Below are 19,805 nucleotides of genomic sequence, written 5' to 3'. Positions count from 1 at the left end.
AAAAGAACTTAAAATCGGCATCAGCCTGAAGGGTATGGCTGCAATTAGAAAAGGAACAAATTATAACATATTTATAATTGTTATATTTTGCAAGCCGATGGTCTGGGAGACCGCTACGGACGCAGCCCCGGCAGCCCCGGCAGCGGCCCCGCCCCGCGCCCCCGGCCCCGCCCCCGGCGTCGGCCCCGCCCCGCGCTCCCGGCCCCGCGCCCCGGCGTCGGCCCCGCCCCGCGCCCCTGGCCCCGCCCCGCGCCCCTGGCCCCGCCCCCGGCCCCCGCCCCGCGCCCCACGGCCCCGTCCCGTCGCGCAGCGCCCCGGGCTGCTCCGCGCCGCGGCGAAGGTGAGTGCGGGCCGCGGCCGCGGGCGGGCGGCAGCAAGCCGAAGCGCGAAGCGCGGCCCGAGGCACCCTGCGTGGGCCGAGAGGCGCGGGGGCGGCGGGGGCCGTTCGGCCCGCAGCCCCTCTGCCCTGCGCCGGAACCGCAGCACGGGCCCCCCGGGGGGGGGGGGTGTCATCGCCTCGGCTGTCTCGGAGTAGCGGAGCTGTGGTGGCAGGCGGGGCGCGGGTCCCCGTGCCGGAGCGGCGGCGCCCCCGGGAGCCGCTCGGCCGCAGCGCTGGGTCGGTGCTGTGTCATGTTGCACGATCTCGTGCCCGAAACGCGCGCGCTGCGAGGGGAGTTGGGCTTCGGGCTGCTGCTCCGCACCCTTGTAGCCCTGGGCAAAGGTTGCTGAAATGCAGAAGCCATCGAAATCAGGAAATAGCCACCGGACACATAATCAGAGAGAAGCTGAAGGTCCTGTTGACTTTGAATTGCCCATTAGTAGAGCAAAGGTTCTCTGTACAGTTTTGTACCAGTGGCATAAGAGAAGCAGCTTCATAATACGCCAGGCTTAACGCGTCCTCCGACTGCGCAGAGCTTTGCTGCAGCTGAACAGCATTTCCTCTGACCGAATTGTGCTCTTTGCTTTTAAGTTAAAGCCATAAAACCACAGTCTGTAACTTAGCACTGTGAAAGATGCCTGGTCCTTGCTGTTAGGTGCTGGTTCTCCACCAGGCTTGTAATTGTAGGGGGGAAAATGACCACTGGGGAGAATGCACTGTATTTTCAGTGTATTTGTCAGGTTGTAGCTTCCATTGCATGCAGGTACAGCTGGCATTTATTAGTTGTTAAGAAGAACATTGAAAATCTAAAATAACTGTTTACCAAACTTCACGTGGACAAAACCCTTATCTTCATCTTGCTCTGTCCATAATAATTCCTTTGCAAATGAGAGATAAAAAGCTCATGTCCCTGAAGACCCCCCTGTGAAGGGGTGCTGGCACTGTTGCAGTAGGAAGGCTGGTTGCACATGGTGGCACGTCTTCCCCCACACTAGCAGATTCTGCCGGTGGGACAGCGGGGGAGGCACAAAGCCTCGCTACATCGTGGAGGCACCAGATGGAAATAGCCATCAGCTCAGGTTTGGTTTGGAGGGAGTCGTCTCAGTGCTGCAGAGAGGCCTCCACCATCTTCTGCCCTGATGTGCCACACAGCACCGTCTCAGGTCACGCGGACAGAGACATCTGGGCTTCGGGATTGTGCACCAGGACCAGTGTCCCACAGTTGCCGCAAGGGCGATCATTTGCTGCTCGTTTGCAGCTGGGGAGGGTCCCAGAGTGCTCGGTGTTGAGCACCTCGCAGCAGCGCAGGCCAACAGGGCGTTCGGCAGGCGGGGGAGCAGGAAGGAGGGAGAAGCACGGGGCAGCACGAGGCAGGACCCTGCAAGATGAGCCTCCCACGTGGTGCGTTGGTCTCAGGTCTGCGCAAGGAAATGCAGAACCGTTAAATGCAAACCACAAGCCCTGGCGTCTCCCGGACGGCAGGTGGGCTCGCACAGCTGTCGGTACGTACCAGCGGCTGCGCATTGCTGGGGTCTGCTCACCGACTCGAGACCCTGAGCCGGCTCCTTGGAGCTGCCGACCTTGCAAAGCCTCTTTGCTGAAAAGGTTCTAGTATTGTTGTTATTGTTGTGGTGGGTTTTGTTGTTTTACAGTAATGGCCTCAGCGGTTCAGACTAACAGTTCACATAGCCCAACTCCTTTCAGCTCAGGGGATTGATTTCTGAGCCTGTTGTAGTTTGTCTATATAATAAGCCCCAAATGAACCCAGTGTTTGCCCAGTCTCCCCTTGAATTCATGAAAACTGCCTGCATCCACAACATCCTTTGGCAAGGAGCTCCACAGGGCTATTTCCCATTGCAGGAAAACCTCCCTTGGTGTGGGTTGCATCTGTCTCCTCCTGGCTTCATGTGACGACCCCTAGTTCTGGTGTTGGAAGCAGCAGTGAACAATCAGTGTCTGTCCGCCCTCTCTAGCTTTTGCACACCTTACTGAACGCCTCCCAGCTTGCCCGTTTTCCAGGATGAAGAGTCCTAGGTGAAAACTCCAACTCACAGTTTCTCCCTTCCTTGAGGCAGTCCCCAGGTTAGGAGGACTTAGGTCCATTCTCAGCGACTCTTCCGCACACGCACACTCCTGCATGTAATCTGCTGCCTCTTCTCCCGTCGCACCCCCAAGCAGTAACGGTCTCTCCAATCCCACAGTGCCAAGATGGTTGTTCTCTCCAAGGAGTACGGCTACGTCATCCTGACGGGGGCCGCCAGCTTCGTCCTGGTTACGCACCTCGCGGTGAAAGTGGGGAAGGCCCGCAAGAAGTACAACGTGGAGGTGAGCCTGCCTCTTCTCAGGGCACCGGGGGCCGGAGGGGGCTGCTCTCCGGCAAGAGGGCAGCACCCCCAGCGCTGGCGAGGCAGGAGAGCCTCGGGCCTGGCGGACGCAGCACCGCCCGGCGGCTCGGCCCCTCGTACGGGCCGCCGCGACAGCAGCTGCCCCGTCCTCGCTGGTCCGCACGGGGTTAGGGCCGGTGTGCTGTTGGCGGGGTAGAGGCCTAGCTGGCTCCGTGCTAGTCCTGCTCCCCTTTTCTTCCCCAGCACTGCTTGCAGGCAGTCTTGCGGTGGCAATCTGCACCATTAGGGCTTCCCCTGAAGGAGATGGGGCTATTAACTTAGAAGGTCAGACAGAGCTGATTTGCAGAGGTGCCGCAGTTTCCCTGCTCCAGCCCTGCGTGTTCCCCTCCCCACCCCAGAAAGGTGCACAGCCCACGCCTTCCCTAGCTCTAGCATTGCGATAAGCTAGGCGACACCCTGTTTATTTTGGGGTGACCTTCCAACACCTCCTGCCCCACCACATGGGTGTAGGAGGGATGGAGCTGCTGCTCCGGCTCTCCAAACTGGAGCACAGGCAGCACAACGGAGCTCAGGATTTGGCAGATCAGCTGCTTGGCACCAAGCGGAGGCCACGGAAAATGAAGGTTTTGAGGTTGGAAACACTGACGAGCAACAAGCACACGGCCCTGCCCTGTAACATCCGTACTCTGCAGCTTCTGGGGGAGAGCTTTTCCCTGCAAAGAAGGCAGATGCAATGTGAGGGGAAGGGATCTTAGAGGAACTTTACGAAGAAGGCAGGAGGGTTTATCAAACTCGGAGGGACCATTTGAGACCTATCACAAGAATCCTTTTAAGCGGCTTTGTCCTCAGTGTCCAGCATGGAGCCCGCGAGCCAAGCAGGGCTGTGCGAGCTGGGTGGGGGCGGCCAGTGGGTCTGTGAGTCAGGGCGATGGCACGCAGAGGCCGCTGCAACACTTGGGCGCTCTCATGCAAACACTTCCTTTCCACGTGACTCTGGGAAACGGCAGACGGAGCGGGAGCAAGGACAGCCCCATGGGTGCGCGCCAGGCAGCTGCAGGCTCTGGGGTGCACACCGGGGTGTCCCCCCGCTCTGCTGCAGTGAAGCCAGGATTACAGTAAACGTAGCTACCCTGTGTGCCTGGTGCACAGCACTGCACAGGGTGCACAGGGCTTGGGAAAGCCTCTGCAGCCAGGTGACAGCTCCTGCTGGCTGCTCAGGTTTGCAGTGTCCTCCTAGCCTCTTCCTGGGTGCTGTCTGCTGCCACCTTCCCAGAGGAGGCCTGAGAACAGCACCAGGGCTCCCAGTGTCCCCAGTACTGTGGTTTTGCTCCTCACTCCGGAGGGATGGAAGTTCAACAGAGAGGTCTCCCCGTGCCTGGCTATCTTCTGTTCAAAGCTGGGGTAGCTAAAAGGTTGTCACATTGCCCAGGGCCTGCAGGTTGCTCAAGGGAGTCAGGCAGCAACGCAGCAGTTGCAGACCGTGGGGCAGGAAGGCAGGCTGTAACCTGCCAGTGCCTGAGAGCTGCACGTTGCCAGCACTAACAAAGCACCGGGCTCTCCGGGGAAGGGTGCTCCAGGGTAGGCGCCTCCCTGCTGGAGAGCGCCAGGCTCCGGAGGCAGGACCGCTCTCGGCTCATGCTTTCCCTTTGGGTTTTTTGACAGTATCCAACCATGTATAGCACAGATGCTGAACACGGGCATATATTCAACTGCATCCAGCGCGCTCACCAAAACACGTAAGTACCACATATGAACACAGGTCTTGAAAATAACAGGGCTGTGAAGTTGGGCCCACAACTAGGGCCTTACTGCTACTCAGTTTTTGGTTTCAGGCTCCACACCTGAGGAAAACACATGGCTGTGTAATGTCTGTAGCAAGGCAGCGCTGGTTCTTTACCCTGCCTTAAACCATGAGACAGTGCAGTGAAGCAGCCTCCTCTTCCCCAGGGCCTGGCTCTTTATCTCCGTGGGTGGACCTTAAGACACTGGGAATCTTGTTTCCACAACACTGTGTCTGGGAGCTGCTGATCTGTTCTGCTGCCTAGACCTCCCCAGAGAGCACATGGCCTGTAGGTACAAGGTGGCTAGGCTGCAAACAGCACATCTGGTGTGTGCTGGGAGGAACTCCTCCTCCTGGGCCTGGTGGCAGGCAGCATTTAGCAGTGGCTTAATGCACAAAGTGGAAAGAGTGGGGGGCTTTGGACAGCGGTGCAAACAGGGGGGAAGTCCCTAAAAGTCTGTGCACACTGAGATTCCCTCGTGCCTCCATCTCTGGCCACAGCACTGAGCACAGCGCTCCTGTGCACGGAGACTCCCAACAGTCAGGCCCCGCAGGAACCTCAGCAGGTGCTGCTGCACTTCTCTGCATTTCTGCAGAGATCTCTTTATAAGCAACGGACACAAACCCTCCTCTCTCATTTCCAGATTGGAAGTTTACCCGTCCTTCCTGTTCTTCTTAGCCACCGGTGGAGTCTACCACCCGGTAAGTGATGCTGGTACAGCAAGTCTGCATGACTAAACTCTGCTGTTTGCCCCCCACATGGGGCTGGGGGGCAGGAGGCCAAGCAAGCATCTCCGGAAGCAGCGGACTGCTTTGCTAGCCCCCATGATGTTTCATGGCCTGCCCCTTCTAGAAATGCAGTGGTAGAAGCTTGTGTGCATGGAATTACAAATATTTAATAGACCCATTATGGATGCTTGTAGCGCTTCAGCCATTACGCCCCTTCCTTCCCCTATATGTGCCTTGTTAGACAAACAAACTTCTGGGGAGTCCTTCCAACCCTGCCAGGCTCCTCCTGGTCCTGCAGGGTCCTGCTGGGCAGACAACAGGGCTACTCAGTACCTGAAGCTGTAGAGGGTGGGAACCTTTTTTCCACGTTTCTAAGCAATTTTTTCAAGAAGAGTTTTTCTGCCAGGAATAGATTGGGAACAGGATGATCTTCCCACCACTTTCACCACCAAAGGAGGCACAGGGAGGGGGGAGGAGTCAGAAGAAAATGGATCATTTTTAAATTAAAGATGTAGAAAAGTCTTGAAGAGGGGTGTGTGGGGGACAGGCTGAAACCAGTAGCTTTTTCTTCACTGCCACTAGACAAATCAGGTCCTTCCTGAATATTCCTTCTCAGAGAGGGAAAGAGCAGCATAGACAAATCTAGTGATGTCTGGCAAACTGTAGCCATGTTGCAGCAAGCTCTAAATTAAGAGACGAGGTGGAAGTTTGTAACACTGGCAATAGGAAAAACCTGCTTCCAGCAGTGGGGTGAGGCTCAAGGCAACAGCTGCCTCCAAAATCCTGGTACATGGTCCAGCTTGGCTAATCAGGTCATGACCAAACAAGGTTTAGCACTTGCTGCCTGTATGACTTAATCATTTCTAGATGTCACAGTTCCTTGGTAAGGAGCAAATATTCTCAGCCAGTGTCTCTCCAGGTGCAATTGCACTAGCTGTAGCAGTAGGGTTACCCAGCCTGCTAAACCCACGCTGTAATGCACTAGTACGTATAAGCTCTTCCTGGCGCGGGAAGTTTTGCACTGCAAAGCAGCAAGACTCTGTAGTACATCACAGGTTCTCCCCCCCCCCAGGCATCATGGAAATGACTCCTATACAAACCTAGCACACTGCATCAGCCGTGCACCTTTCCCAGGCTAACTCCCAGTTGTCCTAGCTGGGTGAGGACCCACACTGTAGTTGGTGGTCTTCTCTTGAAGCAGGGCTGCTATCCAAGCTGCTGAGCAGGTGCAAGATGCAGATCCCCGAAACCTTTAATTCTTCTCCTTTCTATCTAGCGGATTGCCACAGGGCTTGGCATCGCCTGGATCCTCGGGAGAGTCCTCTATGCCTATGGCTACTACACAGGAGGTGAGTCCTTAACCTGTAGCACACGGAAGGTGCTCGGAAACTGAAGTCTCCCATGGTGGCCTCAGGGCTCTTTCCTCCAGCTCACATCAAGGAGGCAGCATAAAGCTTCCAGTCAGGGCGGAGGGAAAATGCAGGTCTGCAGACTGCTGACTCTGCGTTACGCTTGTCCTACTGCTAGAAAGATCACTAACCTAAGAATAGCACAGACTGAGGGTAGCTACATGCCACAAGCAGGTAGCTGCTGTTGTGCTCTGAGATTAATGTCTAGTTTTTGCTCCCTCTTTAATTTCCAGGCTGGGCTAGTCTTTGAGTGATGGCGTTTTATACTATTGAGCATATATTCCCTTACCAAAGGGAAAGGGCTCAGCCGAATTCAACTAATTTATTTCCCTTCTTCCCATACTACTTGAAATAAACCTAGCTGGGTGGGGGCACCTGATTTCACACCTTACCTGGTTCTGAACTGTCACGTTCACAGAGGTTTCCTGGCCTTTGTTTCTTAAAGGTGAGGACAAGGTCAGCCAAAGCTAAACATACTTCTAACAAGTCAAGCTTGCGTGGGGAAGGGTGTAAGCCTCCCTGCTGCTGCCCTGCAGAGCTGGGAGCGACCCGCGCGAGGAAGCTGGGTACTGCTGCTGAACTGATAAAACATGTTTGTTTTTTCTAGATCCTAAAAAGAGAATGAGAGGGGCCTTTGGTTCAGCCGCGCTCATCGGACTGGTGGGGACAGGGGTACACTCAGCTTTCCAGCACCTCGGCTGGGTCTGCCAGCAGTAACTGAGCATTTCAATGGCTGCTTGGGAAACTGAAGAGATTTTTTTATTTTCTCTTTTAAAACATTTCTTTTCCAATCTGTTCTCCCCCCCAATCATTAAATAAAATGAAACTGTCAATTCTAGATCTTATTTCTTAAGTTATAGAAGGCTTTTTTGAGAAGTTTTGCAGAAAGCAAGAACAACAACTGTTCTGTAGGCCCACAGAAATCCACCTGTCAAGCAGAGTTGTTCTTCTAGCTTTCAGGACTGAAAGCTGACTGAAAAGTCATCTAGCAACCTGTTTGCTTAACCGATACAGCAACAGCCCTGCTCTCTATCAGAGTAGATTTCTGGGCCCCTTGATTCACATCATTCTCCAATGAGATGTTTCAAGCAGAACTAACATTTATTTGATTATTAAACAAAAGATGTAGACAAACAAAGTTGCTTAATCATGATTATAAAGAACAACAGGCCTTTAGAAAGAGAGTCAAATAGCTGTCACTTAAGACAGGCAATGATCTATCACCTATGTTAGAGCCTGCTACCACTCCTGCTGTGGTCTGTCTTTAGTGTGTGTGTGTGGAGACAGTCTGTGTGGCCATGGCTGTCCCAGAAAGCATCAGCTGACCATCCCCAGAATATCCTCACCTTGGAGGTGAGACACAGGTAGAAAAAAAAAACAGCAAAAAAACAGAAGTTCTGCTCACAAGTGGGCTAAAGGGAAGAAAAGAAAAGGGGAAGAAAAACACAGTCCCACCCTTAAGGCTTTTATCTCATCAGGGAAGAGGCAGAGCCTACAGCTATGGGACATCAACGTGTCCAAGAGCTTACATGCGCATTGAGTAGAGTGATACCTGTTAAGATGCCAAAACCAAAGTTGACTGAGGGTGGAGGACAATGGGGGTCACAGCACACAGCGGGGGGGAGCAGCCTGGGCTGGGTCTCTGCCCCTGAAAAGCCTGTGATAATGCTTCACTAGCAGCACATGCTACTGATGAAAACCCCATTGCTGCCTCCTAGTTTGAGGTTCCCACCTCTAGAGATGACAGAGCAGAACCACAGAGTAAGCCCCATGTGTACGTTCTCCCTTGCAGAATCAGGGTGGTGAAACGCTGCTCCAACTCTGCCCCTCCTTTCCCCTGAGGCACTTAAAATTTTAGAGCACTTTATTGCTGTGTAAATGATCCACATCTCCGGCTGACAGGCAAGAACTGACTGATGCTCCCTTGAAAGGCCCCAGAGCCACTAAAACACAGATTCCACATCACCCATCTCCACACAGACCGTCTTCAGCTGCGAGTAATACTCGATGGCTGCCCGCCCATTCTCTCTGCCAAATCCTGCAAGGACAAGCCAGAAGTGAGAGCACAGCTCCACGCAGTGCCAGGTTCAACTCACACCCTCTGTAACCAGCACGCAGTCATACCAGGGAGAACATGAGCCACGCGCTCAGTGCCAGTGCAGCACTATCCCACGGTGGCATTTCTGATCATCCCCAGAGTAATAACCGGATGAGCTCAGCTGCAAGCAAGGCTATGTATGTTAAAACTCATCTCCTTGCTTTCTCAGTACAGAGCTGTAGTCGAAACTCCAGCTTCTCTATCAGCTCCTAGCATGGCATTCATTTCTGAGAGGCACAGCAGAGTGCTCTGCTGCCCTACCAAGAGCCCACTCACATCTGCCATCACAGAAACAGGCACATCCTTATCCCCTGTGTACAAGGGGGCTTTGCCTTCCCTGGGCCAGAGCTTACCTGATGCCTTATATCCTCCGAAAGGCAGTTCCACAGGGCTGATGTTGTAGTTGTTAATGAAGCACATTCCAGCCTTGAGAGCAGCCACTACCCTGTGAGCCTTCTGGATATCCCTGCCAGAAAAGGGCAGTTCAGCTGGAGCCTTCCCTTCCATCCTCTCCTCCCAAGCCTGCTGGCAGCCCCCTTTGAGAAAGGTCACAAGACTCCCAACGAGGTCACCAGCAGGTGGTTTCTGGAGCCTGACCTGCCCTACTCTTTCTTTGCCTGCTCAAAGGATGTGGCACCTATTCCCAAGGACATTCAAAATAGCATTTGAGATACAGAGAGCAGAACAAGGACACCAGCAAAGCAGACTATGGCAGGCAGGCAGCCAACAGCCCTCTCTGTGCGCTTTCAGAAGCATGGCAGACTCCTGGCACCCATCTCCTGGAGATGCAGGAAGGCAGCCAGCAGGCCAAGCATGGACTGGAAAGAGTCTGAAGGACAGCTGGGCCCACCTAACCCTTCAGGACAAGCTGGGAGGAGATGTGCAGTCATTTACAAAGTCCCCTTCTGGCATTCCTTAGCAGTAGCTTTCCTGGAGGAGGACATCCATGCCCATGCCAGACACTGCAAGAAGGGTATCAATTACTGCAGTACTTCCCCTCCCCAGACTGCTTCCCACACCAGCCACACTCCCCAGCTGTACCTGGTGAAGACACCACCTGCCAGGCCAAATTTGGTGTTGTTGGCTCTCTCCACAACTTCCTCCTCCGTGTCAAATGGCAGGATGGACATGACAGGTCCAAAGATCTCTTCCTTCACACACGTCATGTCATCTGTGCAGTTCCCTGGAAGCAGAGCACACATGCTTCAGGAGGAAGAGTTGGTGGCTGGGCCACCATGTTCAGCAACCCACAGCCTCCAAAAAAGTACTTGGCACTGCACAGTCCCCCCCAGCTTGGCTAGCAGAGAAGGAAATCACATCCTGAATTTCAAGGTAGCGGAGACACTAACTGCGTGTATCCTGTCAGACCCTCCAAAAGCAGAGATTTCTCTGTGTGCAGTCTCTTACATACCTGAGCTATTTCTACTACATCTGTACGAGTCTAGACAGACATGGACAGAGATGGGTTACACTGAACACAGTTTTTGCTAGAAGGGACTGATCTCAGCAACATGGTGCCACTATCCACCCACACAGAAGACTGCACCACCATGAATAGGAAGGATCATACCTAACACACAGGGTTGCATGTAGTAGCCGTTCTTCAGCTTTGGGTCATCTGGCACATACAGGTCCCCACCACACAGCACCTTTGCCCCCTGAGAGAGAGACAAGCAAAAGGTAGGCACACATGTCCAGGAGCATCCTGCCCAGCTACAGCTGCTCTGGCTGGCCCCATACACCCTGCTAGACTTACATTCCTATCAGACCAACTGTGCCTGTGCCCTCTCTGATGCCTCTCCAGGTCAGGACTGTCAACAGATCAGGGTGGGCTGGTGAGTGCATCCACCACCCCACTGGCCTCCAGCATGGAGCTGATTCATTGCCAAACCCTCCCAGTTCAGGAGAGGGACACTGCAGAGCTCCCCACCTGACCACAAGGCAGGCTGGCAGCCCCAGGACCTGCAGCCCATCTCAGTCACTCGCAATGCACAGTGCAGGGCCATGAACTCAGACAAACGTGTTTCCGGTTGCTCTGTTTTTAAAGAAGCAAAAGAGCTGTAATGCAAGTCTGCTCTGGTGATATCCCTTACTGGCCTGGCATGTTAAATAAAGAGCCTGCAGTTAGCCTCTACCACCCGAGGGCTCTCAGAGATGATCGCCAAATTTAGCTTCTCACTTGTGACCCATCCTAAAGGTCCAAACAGTGCTGGTTTGGGGTGCAAGTCTAACAGGGGCCAATGTAGGTTGGAGGGAAGCAACTAAAACTGGAAGCAGATCCTCAGCTGGCATCACATTAACTTCCACATCTTCACATGGTGCCAACTCCTTCATTAGCGAGTCAGTCAGTCCCTTAGCACTCCGCTTGGCAAGAAACACCCTTCCTGTCAGATACACTGCTTCGGGGATGACAGGTTTCTCTTATCTTCCCCACATCTCCCTCTGCAGCCCTTTTCCTGTTCCCAAATCCTAGTTTACCCCCTCCCAGCTTTACTCACACCTCTCCTTTTCCAGCCCATCTTCCAAAATGGGTAGTCATACAGCTAGGGCTGACATTTAATGCATCTTTATACTTTACAATAAAAATCGGAGAAAAAGCAAATGAAGACTGAGGAAGTCTTTTTGCTATTACCAAGACTGTTCCCAGCAGCCTGCCAATTTGGGTGGACATTGCTGCTTTAGATGCCTTTCATCCTTACTAAGCTCTTTCTGCAACCAACAAAACTGAAACCTGAGATGACAGCCAAATATGTAACATATCACTACGGCTTATAAAAAGCAACCAGCCCAACTGTATGGATTCACCCGTTTTACACACTGCAATATTGGGTATCCCACAACCTGTATAGCTTCACAACATCAGGATCTGAAAAGCATTGTCACTTGCAACTCTGATTCAGAGATGTGCACTGGGTCACTTTTAATCTAGTGACTCCCAAGACACCTACCAAGTAATTCAGTCACAACAAGAAAAAAAAACTTAATTGGGAAGGCATGGGACAGGGAAGGCAGCTGCTGGCCTGTGAGTCTAACAACAAAAAGAGACATTTCTAGGCAGTCCCAAGGCAGCATCACACTCTCACCTGCTCCTTTGCCTGCTTGATAAAGCCCTGGACACGGTCCAGGTGTGGCCTGTTGATGAGGGCTCCCATTCGTGTGTCTTCCAGCAGTGGGTCTCCAACTTTGATTTTCTGGGTGTGTTTCACCACCTCCTTTGTGAAGGCATCCAGTATTTCTCTCTGCACGAACACCCGTGTGCCATTGCAGCATACCTGAGATATGGGACAAGCTGCTCAGAATAAGACACGCACAACTCCGCAGTCCTTCCCTGCAAGGCTCCTGCTACAGAGGTGCTCAGAGAAACCCCTCCACAGCAGCTAACACAGCCAACTTGTCCCTGGCGGCAATGAAGACTAGATTACCCTGCCTGCACTCAGCAGTCCGTGCTAGCCATAATGGTACTGATGCCACCCACTGGCAAAAACGTATCAGGTCACCAGCAGGAGATGACTTGAGCAGACTGCTCAGTTCCCACAGGAGATCCAGGTAAGCCAGCTTGCCAGAAAAATTACACAAAATCTGCAGCACGTGTGGAGATACCAAAATTGGGACGGACAAAGCCCCTACAGGGCTGCAGCTCAGCACACCAAACTGCCACCTACCACCCTTCCAGTGGAAACTAGCACAGTCTCTTCTGACCAGTGTGCTCCGGACTGCAGCCTAGGGCACAGGAGCAACTGCTCTTGGCTGAGAACCTGGTACAAGAAGGAAGCTCCACTTCTGAGAAGACACTGCACTAGCTAAGGCAAGCTCACAGCGAGATGCCCTTTTGCAACTAGCTTCTGCAAGAGGTTCCCTTCTGAAACTGCAGATGAAAAAGGGCAACTAAGATGGGAGTTTCAGGGCGTCCCTCACTGCGCAAGGCTGTTGTAACTCGACAACATGGCTCTGTTGCCAGTTTCTTCCCAAACCAGCCCCACCACGGTGGGGACAGCTGCGCCTGCCCCGCGGACTCGCACCTCGCCCTGTGTGAGGAAGTTGGCCATGAGGGCTCCGTTCACGGCGTTCTCCAGGACACTGTCCGAAAAGATGATGAGGGGGGATTTGCCTCCCAGCTCCAGGGTGACTGGTTTGATCCCTTTAGCTGCCATCTCCATGATCTAATGGAAACAAAGACAGAATGGACAAGCGACTCACTGACAGAAGGGGAGACTGGAGGGAGGTAAGAGGCACCCAAGAGGAGAGTTCCCGCACGTCCAGGGACTTTCAGGAACAACAGAAGCAACCAGTGTGCACAAAGGGCAAGCTGGGATTTTTGGGCTTTAGTCCAGACTGGGGACAGTCTCAGAGGGTGTTTTTTTTTTTTTTTTTTTTTTTTTTTTTTAAGGTAAAAACAGACAAAACCTAAGGAGTCATTTGCATTAAGTCGTACATTCGGCATAAGCCCATAGGACAGATGGAACTGCACCCGTATCACTGCACTCCATAGGTACATGCAAGTAAAAATAAATAAATAAATAAATTCAAGGGGCAACATTTCCTCCTCCAAATCATGATTTATTTCTAAAAGATTTTTAAGGGACTTTTAATTTTTTGAAGAACAAATTGTAGATGACAAATTCACAGATACTAACCTTCTGCTTAAAAGGAGGTATTTCATATGCAATTCAATTGAACCATTAGTACCAGAAACATGCACATGCTTTCACAGCGCTGCTCGGTTTATATGTGCTCTCCTCCCCATACAGATACCCCCTTCAACAGTTCAGAGAGACCTCACCATGACCAGGTGCTGAACAAGTGAAGGAAGGCTGGGTGGCATTACAAATCCCTTGTGTCCCCAAGTGCAAAGGTGCCCTTACCTTGACGCCAGTTGGCACACTGCCGGTGAAAGAGATTTTGGCCACATCTGGGTGCTGACAGAGGAATTGGCCGGTGGCCACTCCACCCTGCACCACGTTGAAGAGCCCTTTGGGCGCACCAGCCTCCGTGAAGATCTCTGCCAACCTCACCACCGAAATGGGGGTGAAGGGAGAGGGCTTGAAGACCATAGCATTACCTAGGGGAACCCAGACAGAGGCAAGGTGGGGTTAAACACCCAAACTGCTTTGGGGGGGGGGTAATGAATTTGTCTCTCCAGATCCCAAAAGACCCCTCAGAGAGAAGGAACAGTTTTAACTGAACACTCTGCAACCACTGAAATGACACAACTGCACTTTCCTGCTGGGAAGAGCTGGGAGATAGTGGGCGGTTGGTCCTGCACTGCAGACTTTCCCAGAGACCCTTCCTCGTCTAGTACAAAGCCAAGCAACCAACTTTTTTCCTGATGCACTCCTTGTCCTCTTAGCATCTGCTGTGTTCTCATTTCCATTTCCTTTCCCTTCCTGCAAGGGTAATAGCCTGAAGGCTCCTCTAATCCTTCAGTATCTCCTCACACTCCTAGACTCAGAAACTTTATCCCCCACATCACTGTGCCTCAGAGGATCACTTGGCTTCAAGGAGAAGTTTGCATGGGGGAAGGGTCTCCATTACCACAAGCCAAGGCTGGGGCAGATTTCCAGCAGGCAATCTGGAAAGGGTAATTCCAGGCTCCAATCCCAACACACACGCCAAGTGGCTCTCTCCTTGTGTATCCAAAGGATCCCCCGGGAAGCTGGATGTGTTCACCTGCAAAGAAAAACAGCCAGAAGGTAGAGAAGAACAAAGCCCCTTCTTGTCCTATCAGAGCTTCAGGGGCCAGATCTCAGTCCAGAATGGGAACATGCAGCTTCTACCCCAGCAAGTTCACTGAAGGCACACAAGCACCCACAAAACACAGCAGTGTTAGGTAGAGATCTCTGAAAATCCTTCAAAGATCTTCAAAAAAGTAGTAGTCCACCTCTCGGAGAAACCAAAGATCCTCTTGTGCCATGGAAGTTACCAGGAAATGCAGGTGACAGGACAGAGGCTACAGACCAAACTCCAATAAAGTTCTCACCAGCTAGAGATCCTGCCAGTCCTGCATAATACTCCAGGCTCTGCCAAGATATGTCAATGTCCACTCTGGCTTCAAAGATGGATTTTCCATTGTTGATGGTTTCCAAGGTGGCAATTTCTTCCCTCTGCTCCTGTGAGCACAGCACAGTGACAAAATATTAGAAAAGCCTGTGGTAGTACTCCACAGGGAGATAGCTGCTTCCCAAGCATGCAAGTCCCAAGCCAGGCTCTGCCATCAGTACCACCTAGTCCTCTCTAAAAGGGACATTCCCAATTGCTATTTATCAATTTGCCAGTGGTGACTGATCATGGGGGAACGTCAAACAGACAACTGGTGGGGTCCACCACCAGTCCAGTCTTGCTCAACATCCCTGTTTATCTAAAAGATCAGCAAACCTGAACTGAGAAGCAGCCTGGTAAACAGCGATTAGAGTTCACAGAACTAATCTGGAGGGAACAGCAAAGAGCAAGATCAAAATGAATTTGGAGGACTTAGTGAAGGCTGGACAAAGCAACACAGCTGGGAAGTGTCCTGTACCAGATCATCTCTGAGGCAGAAATACCACTCTGCTGTGGAAGTCCATCAGAAACAGAAATTTGGAAGAAAGAGAAAACATTTTTCTCATTGCAAACACACACTGGGGAAAGGAAGTCCAGTTTCTTACAGATCTGTGCCTTGATGGGGATTAACTCTGATGTCCGAGAACACGCATGCTCACAAAGGAGTTCGTGATAAAGCTAGCATATTTCTACCTTCTCCCATGGGTATTATCTGGTGTCTAACAAAAATACAACATTCCTGTGATTTTATTGCTGAAACAAGACGCTCTGGTCACATGACAACAGTGTCTGAGAAGCTGGAAGTTTAACAGAGCGACACTTACGCAACTTCAGCTTTGAAATCACGTGCAGTGAGGCCTAATCTTTGGGCTTGTGAAAAGAATTTGAACCCATGCGAGATCTTGGCTGGATGGCTTCAGTTTTATGTCTTCTAACAGAATTAAGTAAACATGGACCTGTGGTACAAGCATAAGCAGCAGGGCCCAGAAGTTCAAGCTCAAGTATGTACCGCTTCAGAAAGGGGACTTCAGACAGGAAAAAAAAAAAAAGGGGAAAAAAAGCCCAGTAAAAGTAAAGAATAAACTGACTCTGAATAGTAGGATAAGGCTGGTTGCCCTGCCCATGACAACCTACTGTCTGTGCTGGTCAAAGGTGATTTTTAACCCCTGCATTTCTCCGGGAAGCACAGCCCCTGTCAACATGCAGCAGCCACATTAACCCATGGGAAAGCTCAGAGACAAAACCACCCCTCTCCAAAACGGGGGGCGATCTCCCACAACATACCCGAATAATTCTGGCAGCCTCCAGCAGCACTCTGCTCCGCTCCATGCCTGACAGCTGGCTCCATACTTTAAAAGCAGCCTTTGCACTCTGCACAGCCAGATCGACCTCCTTCTCCCCGGAGCAGAGAAGCTTGCTTATCACTCGACCTGAGCACATTTAAACAAGAAATAAAATATAAATCTCAGAAGAAAAGCACAAAAGAACACAGTTCATCTGCCTTTACTCATTCTTGCATTGCAACCTAAAGATTTCAGTGTGATCACCACATACCAGGCTACAGAGCTTCATACTATAGTTCCCAATAGTTCCCAAAATATAAGATCCATTGAAATTCAACAGATTCATGGTTGGTTTCTAGAAGAGACACTGCTATTCAACTGGTCTGAATTAAAAGATCTGCCATTCTCCACGGTAATGTTCTAGTTGATAATCAACTTTGGTGTTACAAGTTTCCTCTGTTTCCCACTTGAGTTTATCGTATTTCAGCCACCGGCTTAAGGACTCTGTTACATATCCTTCGGCATAGTTAAACAGTCAGTAACTGATTCTGCAGAAACCTAGACAGCTCCAACACAAAAAGAAAATGTAATTCAACCTGAATTTAAAAAGCAAGTACTAATGTGCTGCAGGTTGGTTTTTCTTTGTTTAAATCAGGACCTTTGCCAGGTTCAGACGCTCAGATTTCTACTTTGACTTTTTCTGCCAAAAAGGTATTGACAGGCCTGGGTTGCGGTGAGAAATGAAATACAAGTACCAAAATACCAAGGGACTCAGGACGCCTGCAGGCATAGCTGTTTTCCTAATAGCATCAAACATTCAGTGCTCGGGCACCGACGAGAGGCCGATGCGGACGCCCAGGCGAAGCCACAGGCACGTGACCCTTGCAGGAACGGGTCGCAGCCAGGCTGCCGCTGCAGGCAGGGCAGCGTGGCACCGTGCAGCGCCGCGCCATGGGTACCTGTGGCCGGCTCGTAGACCTCCTCGCTCTGCCCACCGTCGACGGGCTGGACGCGGGCCCCGGCGCGGTAGTTGAGGGGCTGGTGGAGGGTGAAGGTGCCGGTGGTGCTCATGGCGAGGCTGGGCAGGAGGGAGCAGAGCCGCGGCAGCAGGGGCTGCAGCCTGGGCAGCAGCAGCATCGACCGGGCCAGACCAGGGCAGCGCTGCTGGGGGAGGCACGGGGCTCAGCACAGGGACGGGGAGCCCACCCCCAGGGGAGCCCCGTAACCCACGAGGGAACCCCGCGGGAGGGACTCCATACCCTCGTGGCAAGGGTCCTACAAACACGGGGGACGGGACAACCCCAGAGCCCAACACAGAGGGGACCTCGCAGCCTCACAGGAGGTCCCCACAGTCCCGCGAAACGGGGGGCTCTGCAGCCCCACAGAGGGCTTACCCCCTAACCCCAACACCGGGGGCACGCAATAACCCGAAGGGAGACCCCACAACCCACAGGAGCATGCCATAACCCAAAGGGAGACCCCACCAGAGCATCCCACAGCCCCACAGGAGCACGCCATAACCCAAAGGGAGACCCCACAGCAGGACCCTACAGGGGCACGCAATAACCCGAAGGGAGACCCCACAGCCCCACAGGAGCACACCATAACCCGAAGGGAGACCCCCCAGCCCCACAGGAGCACGCCATAACCCGAAGGGAGACCCCCCAGCCCCACAGGAGCACGCCATAACCCGAAGGGAGACCCCCCAGCCCCACAGGAGCACGCCATAACCCGAAGGGAGACCCCACAGCCCCACAGGAGCACGCCATAACCCGAAGGGAGACCCCCCAGCCCCACAGGAGCACGCCATAACCCGAAGGGAGACCCCCCAGCCCCACAGGAGCACGCCATAACCCGAAGGGAGACCCCCCAGCCCCACAGGAGCACGCCATAACCCGAAGGGAGACCCCCCAGCCCCACAGGAGCATGCCATAACCCGAAGGGAGACCCCCCAGCCCCACAGGAGCATGCCATAACCCGAAAGGAGACCCCCCGGCTCCACGGGGCGGCCCCCCGGCCCCCAGGGAGCCCCCGCAGACGAGCCCCCCGCCCCAAGCCGGCAGCCCCCGGGCGCCCCCAGCCCCGCGGCGGGAGAGGGCGGGGCAGGCGCCGCCGGCCAGCAGGGGGCCGCGCCGCGAGCTCACCGCTCCGCCGGGCCCCGCGCACGCGCACTGCCGGGCCGCGCCGCTCTTACCTCGCGGCGGGGCCCCCCCGCCCCCCGCCCCGCCCACGGGGGCGGGGCCGCCCGGCGCCCCCAGCAGAAGGAGGGGGCGCGGCGGCAGCCATCTTGGCGCGGGCTCCGGCGCTGCCCCGGGGCTGCGGGGCAAGGCCCGGCTCCGGCGGCAGCACGGCAGTGAGACCCTGCAGGTCTCTTCTGCTGCTTATAAATAACGTGGGTGCCCTTTCCTTACCTTGCACGCCTGCCTTCCGCTCCTAAGGCTCCTCTTTTCGACTTCCCCTGGTCCAGCCTTAGTTAAAGCCCCGTTAAAGCAGCCCGCAGCGCGCCCGCAGCTTCCAGAAACGCCGGGCTCGCCTGGCGAGCGCGATGCCTGGAGAGCGCTGCGCGCCGCAGCCCTCCCGCCTCCGCACGCCCCCGTACACATCCGGTGTACCGCTCGTCACGACGCCTCACCACGGCGGCTCTCCCAGCACCCCGAGGTAGCGCCGAAGTTGCAGGTGTTTCGGCAAACGTGAGATTTGCAGACGCTGCAGTCCCAATAGTGTAAGAGGAACTGGCCGCACATCATGGAAGTGCGAGCGCGGGCCATACACGGCTCTTTCCCATTAAAAGGCTTAGCCTGCCCCAAACAACAAATCAGTACGTACAGCCAAGACCCACTGCAGCAGGAAAGCAAACACTCCAGCACGAGTGTATTACTTGCATTATTTTTTACGTTAACAACAAGATAATCTGCTGTTATATTAAGACACAGCAGAACAGGATGATGCAGACATCTGTCTTCCTGCTTCAGGGCACAAGCCAGTCACCTAAGGAAGACTTACTAGAGACTTAAGAGGTCTTAGTCCCCCCGCGCCCCCCAGCCATCGCCACTGCCTTGAGCAACTTCACCTCTGTTCGGCTACACCACCTTCTCACCCTTGCCCATCTACGACACAGCTCCATCTATCCCAGCCACAACAACAGAGCAGCTTTGAAAACCATCTTCCCAGTGGACAGATTATTTCACAACCACCTACTATGAAGTTTCTAAAACATTCCTCTGTAATACCTTCTAATAGCTACTACCAGGGACAGGACCCAAGACTACACTCAATTTGTAAAAAGAGTAAAAAAAAAAAAGTGCAAATGAACAGGTCTAAAGCTGAGTGCAAGATGATCAACAGAGCACTGTGTGCAGTGAAAGAACAGCAACACCCCTTGCATCACCAGCCGGCAATAGTCAAACCTCTTCAGAGAGGTGACTGCAGTTATTTACCTTGATATAACACATCCCCCCTCTTTTTTTTTTTTTTTAAAGTTATCCATGAAACAGAACTGAGGACATCTTGTCTTCCTCCAAACTAGAGTCTTCATGTAGTCATAAGTTGTTTTTCATAGAACCTTGTTTATTCTTAGAATTCAAACCTTTAGTGGCCTAGGTTAGGAAAACTGTTCTTCTCAGTTTGTTATAATGATTAACCACCACCAGGGAATGATTATATCAAACTTGAAGATGACAAGAGAAAGCAAGCAGAATCTAGCAACAGACTGATAATTTTCAGATGACCTTTGGACATGCAAAGGC

General features: G+C 53.0%; 2 protein-coding genes across 3 annotated transcripts; one reads left to right on the top strand and one right to left on the bottom strand.

The window, feature by feature from the left end:
• The first annotated feature begins 299 nt into the window (after positions 1–299).
• Positions 300–7,480, top strand: MGST3 (microsomal glutathione S-transferase 3). The gene is made up of 6 exons (XM_067300631.1): positions 300–340; positions 2,581–2,704; positions 4,387–4,460; positions 5,149–5,206; positions 6,510–6,582; positions 7,250–7,480. Exons 2-6 carry the CDS (start codon positions 2,588–2,590, stop codon positions 7,357–7,359), a joined length of 432 nt encoding a protein of 143 aa, XP_067156732.1. The 5' UTR covers positions 300–340; positions 2,581–2,587; the 3' UTR covers positions 7,360–7,480.
• Positions 7,481–7,724: 244 nt separating this feature from the next.
• Positions 7,725–18,235, bottom strand: ALDH9A1 (aldehyde dehydrogenase 9 family member A1). Of its 2 annotated transcripts, XM_067300630.1 has the most exons (12): positions 18,204–18,235; positions 17,019–17,220; positions 16,061–16,206; positions 14,718–14,847; positions 14,273–14,407; positions 13,603–13,799; positions 12,760–12,900; positions 11,824–12,012; positions 10,311–10,398; positions 9,782–9,923; positions 9,094–9,206; positions 7,725–8,680 (listed from the first exon to the last, which is right to left on the bottom strand). In XM_067300630.1, the coding sequence occupies exons 2-12, from the start codon at positions 17,194–17,196 to the stop codon at positions 8,586–8,588; spliced, it is 1,554 nt and encodes a 517-aa protein (XP_067156731.1). In that variant the 5' UTR covers positions 17,197–17,220; positions 18,204–18,235; the 3' UTR covers positions 7,725–8,585. The 2 variants fall into 2 exon arrangements, with proteins under 2 accessions (XP_067156731.1, XP_013809614.1); XM_013954160.2 differs by lacking the exon at positions 18,204–18,235 and having other exon boundaries at positions 17,019–17,545.
• Between the last annotated feature and the right edge of the window lie 1,570 nt (positions 18,236–19,805).

The sequence above is a fragment of the Apteryx mantelli genome, chromosome 8, assembly GCF_036417845.1.
Source record: "Apteryx mantelli isolate bAptMan1 chromosome 8, bAptMan1.hap1, whole genome shotgun sequence".
Taxonomy (NCBI): Eukaryota; Metazoa; Chordata; class Aves; order Apterygiformes; family Apterygidae; genus Apteryx; species Apteryx mantelli.
This window is presented reverse-complemented; position numbering and strand designations above follow the sequence as displayed.